This window comes from Mercenaria mercenaria, chromosome 2, assembly GCF_021730395.1.
Source record: "Mercenaria mercenaria strain notata chromosome 2, MADL_Memer_1, whole genome shotgun sequence".
In the NCBI taxonomy this organism is placed as follows: Eukaryota; Metazoa; Mollusca; class Bivalvia; order Venerida; family Veneridae; genus Mercenaria; species Mercenaria mercenaria.
This window is the reverse complement of record NC_069362.1, coordinates 18,683,118-18,694,276: the sequence shown is the minus strand read 5'-3', so window position 1 is coordinate 18,694,276 and position 11,159 is coordinate 18,683,118. Positions and strand designations below refer to the sequence as shown.

Below are 11,159 nucleotides of genomic sequence, written 5' to 3'. Positions count from 1 at the left end.
TGTATATTTATTGGGATTTCTTAGTGGAGTTAAAAAATGGAAGAAGACTTGTACTTGTTGCCTTTCTAGTGGGCCTAACTTCAGGAGTTGACAGTAAGTCTAATATACTGAACAAACAACTTGCAATAGAATACAATTATTAGTGCAACTACAAAAAGTAAGTTTAGAATAAATCTGAATGCAAAATTTGGTCCTTCAATCAGCTGTGCTTCATTGAGCAACTGGTTACTGATCATGACAATTATATTTCCTAAGAATGACTGTACACAATCATTTGACACTAATCAAGTAGTTCGAAATTTTTTTTAATATAACGGAAATGTTTCAATAGTACCTGTTTATACAGAAAAGTTAAATTCTAGCAACCTGATGAATAAAATTTGCATCAATACCCAGCATAATGTGAAAACATCAGTTTTAACAAAACCTTCTGACGTCTAGTTTGCAAACAAAGGTCATATATTTTTTGGAAACAGTATCTAGGTGAATCGTGGAGTTTTATACTTTTTAAAGGTCTTTGTTTTCAAGCATTAATGTTCAGGCTCACATTAACTTTTATCAGGAGCTAGAACCACCTGGCTTTATATACAACATATGTGTAAGATACAAACTGAGAGCGAATCTCGTCAAGAAGGTAATTTTACCAAGCAATACTGACAATTGGATTTTGACAGTCATATCGACACAATCAAATTTTCCAGTCATTCCACATATATCTACCCAGTTACAACCATACAACTTGATCACTTCTCAAATGGAAGAATTTCGAATCCAGAGCTGGCACCTATAATCAGGTGATTAACCACAAAGCCATGGAGAGGTTACAGGAGGGGGACATGTGGACCATACTATTACAATTAAAGGATTTTATTGTCAAAATAGAAAAAAGCAATACCACTTGTGTTGCAGCATTTATTTTGTTATTTTATTTCTTTTAATATAAAAATAAACAATCTATGCAGTTAAAGTCACTTTAAAAAGGAGTGTTCATTGAAAACAACTAACAAACAAACAGAAAAGCTGTGAGCAGAAGTACTAGTAAAAAGCAATGGCTAAAATATTAGTTGTGCAAAATTTTGTAGCAAAGCATTTGTAAAAAAAGGTCCTTAACAATTACCAGACACGAACATGCAATAATGTATTGTTTGATATTTATACGTAAAGCATAAAACGAAAATGAATTTTTGGTATTTAATAAATTGAGTTCATTGTAATATTTTAGCTGTTGGAAACAATGGTGTAGCAGCTGGACACACAAAATGTAGATTGAATGTTTGAACCCCACTGGGCTAATATTAAACTATGATAACAAAACTTAATTTTCCAAGAAGTGGGCTCAATTTTCAATTAAGCTTAATTTTGAGCTAAAATGAATTAGTTTAAAATAAACATATACAGCCATGGGGCATCATAACTCTAAATTCCATAACTACGGTATGGATACAGCGTAACATACTGTATAAAATAGTATTCTGGTAAACCTGCTTTAGTGATAATCTGAAACAATAGAAGAACTAAATATATTTTATAAAAACAACAACAAAATAACACTGTGTTTATTATATGTAAATCAATCAGACACTTTTGTGCATATATGTAAAGATACAGAAAATGTTTAAAAGAGTAAATTCACACCGAGTTGCTGAAAACTTAACATAAACTGTTTTTAATCAATTAAAGTACATGTGCAAACTATAACATTATTATTCTTAAGCAGCTGCTCATTTATTTACTGGCAAGCATAATGATGGTCAATAATTTCATTTAAGCCAACCTAAACAAGTTTCATTTTATCTTGTAAAACAGAACTTTCAATCAAATAACATACGCTACATGTTTTTTTTTTTTTTTTTGTAAAATACTTCTGTGAAACTTGTTGCTAGGAGAGATTAAGAACTCATTACAACTAATGAAGAGGTTTCTATAGCACGTGTGCATAAATCTGAAATCAAGAAGATATTTACAACTTTCAAATGCATTTCCTCGGATAAAGCTATAGCTGATGTACGCAAATCACCAATTAATATTGCAACCCCAAAGACTGCAGATTATTCCTGAAGTCATTTTCTCAATTGGCAATGACTGTTTACATATGTCATGCCATCATGAGAAAAATGCATTTCCTCAAAGTTGCTCATGGAATGCATACATTGTGATCATCATCATGCGATTTTAGAATTTCTGCTGCTCCAAACAGCTGTCGTTACTGGACCACTTTGCCATTTCAGAGATCATTTACTTTAAAACCATGTAACAATGGATCAAATAAATTGATGCAAAAAAGTGTAAATTTAAGGAATAAACTGATATTAAGTAGTTAGCATCTGGATAAAAACTAAATTGGACTGTTTGAAGTATATGCGAGGGCCTTTCACCTGCATCTTCAGCCCAAATTAATTTTTATCCTAAATGTAAACTTCGTTACCACAATTTATTCCTCAAATACAACCAACCAGTAAACTACTAGTAACAATTAAATCAGAAACATTTATTTGGTACTAAGTACTAATCCTTTCATCATTTTAAAAATATGTACATCCAAGTTGAGCAATATGTTTACAGATACCTGCTACAAAGAAGTCTGGCACTGATGCACATATAATTTCCAACAAATAAACATTTAAATGTCCAAGCAAATAATTATCAAACTTTTCAAGATATAACATAGTACCTATTGTCATAGCAACAAACAACCAAGGCACATGAAAAAAAATTGGTCAGCAAAGAACAAAAATTGGAATCAGCTGAAACAGAATCGCTAATTAACAAATAGCTTCAAAGCAAGCATAAAACTGCAACAAGACAATCAGTTAAAGTTATCTTTGCATTTTCCACTGGGATTAACTCTGATTCTAACAAGACCAGCTAATAACCTACATACTTGTAGAGCAAAATCTATGTCTGGTTATTCTGCAATAAACCGACCTTAAACTATGCTGTGCGCGCACCGTGTTTTGGCTAAATGCTGCGGCATAGCACGCTGTTTTAATTTACGTTTGATAGAAATACTTCTCTGAGTCCCGTCTAATGTTATTTGAAGTAAGCCATGTTAGAATCGAAATAATAAGTATCTAAATAAGGTTTATCTTAGAATAACCCTCATTTGGAGTTCTCATGAATAGAAATATACCACTCAGGCCTTCAGCCTTAGTGATATATTCATAGGCATAGGAACTCCAAACTCTGGTTATTCTATGATAAACCTAATTTTGATATTTATTATTTCTTAATTATAAAATTATCTTATTAAATTAATTCAGAAAAAGAGAAAATTAAAAAAGGGAAATAGTTTAAATATAGACAGGGAAACATAATTATTATAATGCTATAAACAGATGTCTGGGTATCAAAAAGGACTGTCATTTCTCTTCAGACAAAGAAATGAATTCAAATACTAGATATCCATTCATTAATATATGTTCATCTCAATCATTAGATGACACAGAAATTAGAAGAAACACTAATACATTTTTAGATATGGTATAAGAAAAATCAAACGTTACTTCTTTCATTCATATTTTTATGCAAAGTTTACTTAAAGGCAGACATTCCTTTAATGGTTGAACCTCTGAAATTAATAATAACAGACATGAGTAACTTTCATGTGCCCTAAAAATATACAATTTCGGACAGAAAGTGTCATATGACTTGCATAAAATCGTATCAAAAATAACGCCTGTACTGTCCACTATCAAGAGAACACTGTATAATTTTGGCATTGTTTCAATTTACACCCAATATGGCACACAAGTTTAACACATTATCTACATTCATTCACAGACATCAAAAACAGCAGAACACTTTACAAAAACTATACATTGTATACCTTTGTGTTGTGTTCACAGGGCAAGGTCAAACAAAAATGAAGATTACTCAAATCATTTAAGTACTGAAGTTATATCTGTACATCATCAACTAAACCTGAAGTATTGAAGTTATGTCCGCACATCATCAACAAAAATTTAAGTATTGAAGTTATGTCTGTACATCATCAATTAAAGTTTAAGTATTTAAGTTATGTCTGCACATCAACAGTTCAAACTGAAGTATTCAAGTTATGTCTGTATATCATCAATTAAAATTAAAACTTAGGTAGTGTCATTTTTATGCATCTTAATGTCTTAAGTTCTAACTTAACAAAACAATATATTTTCTCTTGTATAATTCTGGTATATGTATACCTTATTTGAATTACATACATGCAATCAAGATGCCCTTTAAGAACAAGTTGTTAATGAAGGAATTCTCTCCCAGAGAGGTTAAACAAAGTACAACTTTATAAAGCCACCATAAAGTTCAGACAACCATTCTAAACTTTGTTTCCTAGAATGTATACATATGGCATATCTCTTAAAAAGTGAAGATAATCATTAAGCACAAGCCTTTGTTAACTAAGACTGCGAAATTAAAGTACATATCAAATATATCTTAAACAAGAGCTGTCCATAAAACAGCCAATCCTCGACTATTTGAATTGTTGTCCCAGAAGCGGAATATAACCTAAATGTTAAAATATACATGAGCCGTGCCATGGGAAAACCAACATAGTGGGTTTGCGACCAACATAAATCCAGACCAGCCTGCGCATCCGCGCAGTCTGGTCAGGATCCATGCTGTCCGCTTTTAAAGCCTACTGCAATTAGAGAAACCGTTAGCGAACAGCATAGATCCTGACCAGACTGCGCGGATGCACAGGCTGGTCTGGATCTATGCTGGTCGCAAAGTCACTATGTTGGTTTTCCCATGGCACGGCTCATATAGAGTTTCAATTCAGTGTCTGCATTAGTTTTGAGATAGTAACTTGCATGCAAAACTTTAAACAGGATTTTGAAGTCCAAAATGGGGCATAATTTGCCCAAATTACATGTCAGAGTTATGGGACTTAATCCTGTGAAGTTGCTTATTGACCTAGAAAAAAGTTTCAAAGCTCTATGCTTTTAAATAATAGCTATATGTACTTGCATGCAAAACTTCAACCAGGACTCTTTATGTCCAAATGGGGGCATAATTAGACCAAATGCATGTCAGATTCTGGGACTTGCTATCACCTAGGTTTATAACCTTAATGACACATGTGAAGTCTCAATTCAATATCTGCATTAGTCAGAGGTATGGACTTGACCGAGTGAAGTTGGTAACTGACCTAGAAATAGAAAAAATATGTTTCAAAGCTAACTGCCTCTAAATGTTAAGCTAAACATACTTGCATGCAAAACTTTAACCAAGGTGTGACTCTGACATCAACGTGAGGGCGAGTACAATAGCTTTTATTCTTCGAAAAGTCCACCTATAAACGTGTAGAGATGTTTTGAGTGGTAGTGTACAATTCAGAATGGCAACAATGTTTATAAGAATTAAAAAAAGAAGAACTGAATAAATCAAGACTTGAGATTCTACCTTTTTCCTAATCACTTAATTACCATAAAATTTAGTATTATTATTTTGCAAAGGTCTAGTTTTTCTACTTATAAAATGCAGATCTTTGTAAATCAGCAGTATAACTGTAACCAGTTTTGGCTTTTTAGCTATTAAAATAAAGGTATTTCTGCCACTCCATTATGCTGTAACAAGTGTAAATTATGCATTGATATTTTGGCTGTTGGCTTTTCATCCTAGCTACTGCTGGTGTATGTGTGGTATAAATCGCTGCCTGTAAAACCTTGCCCATTCATGTAGAACTCCTGACAGCTGTGGGGAACTGTTGTGTGGGTTAAGGCCATTTCCATACAGTCTTCAGCAAAGAAGTTTCTTCTATCAGAGTCCAAGACATTTTCGATAAACCTAAAATGACACAGAATTCAATACTTAGAATGCAAAATAATGTGGACCTTAATGTAAAAGTAACTGGATTCACATATCAGAGATAGAAGTATAGTCTCAAATGATAGTAACAGGTAATGACATTTCAAATATCAGTAACAGAAATATCACATAGCAGTACGAGTAATAGATCAAAACATCAGTATGATAGATACAGATAGCAAATACCAGTAAGAGATTTATCACATAGCAGTAAGGAAGCTACATATTTCCTACATTATTAAAATATATAATATGAGCTGCACCATGAGAAAACCAACATAGTGCATTTGCATTCAGCATGGATCCATACCAGTCTGCGCATCGGAGTAGTCTGGTCAGGATCCATGTTGTTTGCTACAGTTTCTCTAATTCCAACAGGCCTTGGAAGCGAGAAGTTTGGATCCAGACCAGATTGCACAGATGCACTATGTTGGTTTTCTCATGGTGCGGCTCATATCACATAGCAGTAAGAGATATTTAAATTCACGTATCAGTAGTTAAGGTATGGATCTGAAATACCAGTAAGAGACATATCTCAAAGCAGAAAAGGAGCTATAGATTTCTTTTATCAGTAAGAAATATATCACATAGCAGTAATTGAGGTTCATTTTAAAAATATCAGTTAACCAAAGTCCATTGTGTAGTGCAAATATGCCCAAAGCAATGTGCTTTGGCAATAGTCTTGCTATATATATCTTACATCCATAAACGACTAATGTAACTATGAATAAGATGACTGCTGGTTATTACCTGCGCAGTGGCAAAATGTGTGATATAGCACCATCCCATGTGGTAAGGAAATCTTCTACAATATGATGGAGGGCAGCAGGTCTTGGCAAGTGTTCTTTTGTTGGTTTGTATTTCATTTGTTGCTCTAAAAATATACAAGAAATAATATTCAAGCCACACAAGGAAAAAACCAACATAGTGCATTTGTGACCAGCATGGATTCAGATCAGCCTATGAATCCATGCAGTCTGGTCAGGATCCATGCTGTTCACTTTCAAAGCCTCTTGCAATTAGAAACTGTTAGCGAACAGCATGGATCCTGACCAGACTGCGTGGATGCGCAGGCTGGTCCGAATCCATGGTGGTCGCAAATGCACCATGTTGGTTTTCTCATGGCATGGCTCATTTCTCTTTGAAATCTTATGTTACATGGAATTATTTTTGGAACAATACCATGCCGTATCACATATCAACAATTCCTGGAAAGAATTGAGGAAGTACACATGTATTGGAAAGATGTGGGTGTTCTTCAAAAATATAATTGCAAGTATTTTCACATTTTAATAACAGTTGGGGAGACAATTAACTGTCAAATAGGATTTGAGATAAAATAAAAACAGGAATTTGTAACACAGCAAACCATTAATTATTTAAAGGTCAAAGTATTGTCTACATCAAAGGTTTCATTTTCAATTGTAAATTCTGAAGACAAAAATGTCTGATTGTGCCGCTATTAAATAAAACTGATTGTGAATATCTGAAGTAAAATGTTTGAAAACAATATAACTTTAAGACCTATTGCAGACAATTACTAAACAGTTCATGTTTTCAGTGATATATGGAGATAATGGCTCTATTATTCTGACTGTCCAATTCCTCGAATGCAGAGATAGCCACCTATGTGTAGAACAACAAATAAAGATAGATATGATTGTTTCCCAGGCATCTTACTTGCTACACTGCTATTTTGAAATATTATAAGGAAAGGAATTTTACAGTTTTGTTTCTATTTAGCTTCTAAATGTATCAGTTATATATGATTCTCATTGGTACAGGGATATGACAAATACAAACCTGAAGGTAGCTTTTCATAGTAATACAGTGCTGGATGGAGAAAGTTGGACTGATGGGCTTCAGATGGGTCCCCAGTGGCACGATCTATGCGGAATATGTCATTTCCTGGGGCAGAAAATGAGATACCATACTGTAAGTTGATTACAATGATCCGGGACGCTTCATGGCCGGACATCTGTGGTAGCTCATGGATGAGGTTTATAGGAAATTCTTCCAAGTAAGTGTATGTATCATTGCTGAAATATGAAAACAATGACTTCTTATTTAGCTATTGTAAGTAAATATTATACCGTTATATTTATCTGCAGGTGTATTTTGCAATTGTCAGCATATGTCATACCTGTATCAATGCCTGTCAAATGCAAACTTTCACAGATTTCACTTAATTCTTATGGAAAAATTTCAAGCAAGCTATGTAAAACCCAAAACAAAGAATAATTTGTCTGCACCCATTTTTCACTGGCATACTAATGATTGTATCAATAAGGTAAAACATAGGTTATCACCATAAAGTTTTGAATGTTTTAATCCTGAAAACAATAATGTGTAGGAAACCACTGACGTAACAACAAGTATTACAAACAAATTCCCTGTGGCAATATGTACCAAATCTAATCAATCATCGTTGATATAAAACCTTTATAAATTCTAAGAATGTTTCCTAAATGATGCTAAGCTTTCCGTGACTTGAAAGCAGATTATGCAACTCTCTTAACAGAAATCTTTCTCTGCCAATGGAAATCAAATAAATGGCATGCAATGTGGATAAAATTGATCACAATGTCTTTTGAACTTGACGTTAAAACTGTATCTCTAAATTTAGTTTAAATCTAAAATTATATGCAAAAAGTCTGTTGTATAGGCTGCTGACAATACAGGACTTAAAACTTTTCAGACAATTTTTTACAAAACTACTCCAAAAATATTTAAATACACTTCATGTTCACCAAAAAAAAAAATTGAACATCCAGTACCAAATAATTTTATCAAACTATTATGATATTTTGACAAAGTTACACTGTCTGTTCAGCAAAAAGAAAATGTGGTACATTTCAATTATAGTTCAGGCACTAACTGAAGTAAAATATTCAGTATGAAACTGTTTTTTGTGTTACTTTCAGATATAACTGTCTTTAATTATACCGTCTATGTCTTAATCTGTCACTTTTGATTAGAAAATAATAAGTGTAGAAGAATTCTTAATCCGGGGTGACTTCTTTTACAAGTAAGGGAAATTTATTGATGTTTGCATATAAAATATGGTCTAAGGTACCAAATACAATTTCCCCCTTGCAGTCAAAATGAAAACATCTGTTAGCACGGAAAATATCTGATATGACCTTTTAACACATTGTTATAAAGATCAAAATCCTAAATCTGAAAGGATTTTCAAGCCAAGTCTTTGGCTTTTTTGGTGAGCCTGTCATCTAACTGTAAGTACTCAAGCCTGATGCTACAGACCCATGCACACAGCTGTCAACAATCCCTTATAACTACTGCCAAATGGGCAGAAGACATAAACACAAATATCTGAAAGGATTGTTTAAGGAAGTCTTTAGAAAAACAATGACCTCATCAATTCTGTGCAAAATGACAATAATTATAGCCAGGCCTCCTAGCAGGCCTGAACAAAAATAAAGGTTTTTATAAAGGCTCCAATCTATGGAAATAAAGGCCTTTTAGGTAAAATATTAAAAAATAAAGAGTTAATAAAGGCTATTTTTGTCGGAATTCTCGTTGAAAAGACATAATATATATAGGTATTTACTACATGTATGTGCTCTGGTGAACACAACAGCATTCTGAACAAGAGCTGTCGGAGGACAGCAACGCTCGACTATTCAACAGCCTTGTCAATTGAATGAATACAAGTTGAAAAAGGGGCATAATTTTGTAAAATGCAAAGTAGAGGTATTGAACCTCTGTACTGCATGTCATATCATGACAGTGAACAAGTGTGTGAAGTTTCAATCCTTTCCAATTTGTGGATACTGAGATACCAGCTTACATACAAAAACTTAACAAAAAAGTGCTAAGTCAAAGGGGCATAATTTTGTAAAAATGCCAAGTAGAGTTATGGGACCTTCACAGTGCATGTTAGATCATGACAGTGAACAAGTGTGTGAAGTTTCAATCCATTCCAATTAGTGGATACTGAGATATCAGATTACATACAAAAATTTAACCAAAAACTGCTAAGTCGAAAAAGGGGCATAATTTTGAAAAAAAAGAGAGTAGAGTTATGGGACTTGCTTAGTGCATGTCAAATCATGATAGTGAACAAGTATGTGAAGTTTCAATCCATTCCCATTAGTAACTACTGAGATACCAGCTTACATACAAAACCTTAACCAAAAATTTCTAAGTCGAAAAAGGGGCATAATTTTGTAAAAAAGCAAAATAGAGTTATGGAACCTGTGCAATGTAAATCAGTTCATCACAGTGAATAAGTGTGTGAAGTTTCAATCCATTCCCACAAGTGGTTACTGAGTTACCAGCTTACATACAAAACCTTAACCAAAAATTTCTAAGTCGAAAAAGGGGCATAATTTTGTTAAAAAGCAAAATAGAGTTATGGAACCTGTGCAATGTAAGTCAGTTTGTCACAGTCAATAAGTGTGTGAAGTTTCAATCCATTCCCACAAGTGGTTACTGAGATACCAGCTTACATACAAAACCTTAACCAAAATCGGGACGCGGACGCGGACGCAGACGCCGACGCCGACGCCGACGCATGGGCGAGTGCAATAGCTCACTATTCTATGAATAGTCGAGCTAAAAACTCAAGATGAAAGATACACAAGCAGTATCCTAATAACAACACTTAAAAGGGGGAAAGAAATACAGTAGTATAACCATTACTTGCTTTAAACTGGCACGGCAAGCAGTCTGAACAAAAATATAGGTTTTGAGTGAAAATTACAGGCTATTTGGCCGTTTTAAAGGTTTTTTCAGAAGATTTAAAGGTTTTAAAGGTTTGCTCTGAAATTAAAGGTTTTTAAAGGTTTTAAAGGTTTCACTAGGAGGCCTGTATAGCACATACACTCACCTTTGTAGAATGACAATATCTGAGAGGACAGAAAACATCTGGTATGATCCTGAAGCTTCATTTATACGTCTTACAATATGTGTCAACAGCTGACTGGTAGGTGCACTCACAGATGGCCATGGTACACTGTGGTAACGCCACTCTAGTAACCTGAATAATGCTTGAGCTGAAATTTTTTTAATATAATGCCTTCAGATTCTTATCACAGCTTTATATAAACAAGAGGACCATGATGGTCCTGAATCGCTCACCTATCCCCACATGACCCAGTGTTGAACTGAGTATGACGTCGTTATTTCTATTATTTGACAAAGTGACCTAGTTTTTCAGCACATGTGACATAGATATCATCAAGATAAAAAACTCTGACCAATTTTCATGAAGATCCATTGAAAAATATGGCCTCTAGAGAGGTCACAAGGTTTTTCTATTATTTGACCTAATGACCTAGTTTTTGAAGGCACGTGACCCACTTTTAAACTTGACCTAGATATCATCAAGGTGA

At 33.8% G+C, this 11,159-nt stretch overlaps 1 protein-coding gene across 4 annotated transcripts in view; it reads right to left on the bottom strand.

Moving 5' to 3' along the window:
* Positions 1-898: 898 nt before the first annotated feature.
* The window catches only part of LOC123563414 (FAD-dependent oxidoreductase domain-containing protein 2-like), a 79,063-nt gene continuing 68,802 nt past the window's right edge, over positions 899-11,159 (bottom strand). For all 4 annotated transcript variants that reach the window (XM_045356201.2, XM_045356203.2, XM_045356204.2 and 1 more), the window contains exons 9-12: positions 10,655-10,820; positions 7,606-7,841; positions 6,553-6,676; positions 899-5,781 (exon numbers count right to left, since the gene is read on the bottom strand). In XM_045356201.2, the coding sequence (XP_045212136.1) occupies positions 5,613-5,781; positions 6,553-6,676; positions 7,606-7,841; positions 10,655-10,820 (695 nt within the window). In that variant the 3' untranslated portion in view covers positions 899-5,612. The remainder of the gene's footprint in view (positions 5,782-6,552; positions 6,677-7,605; positions 7,842-10,654; positions 10,821-11,159) is intronic.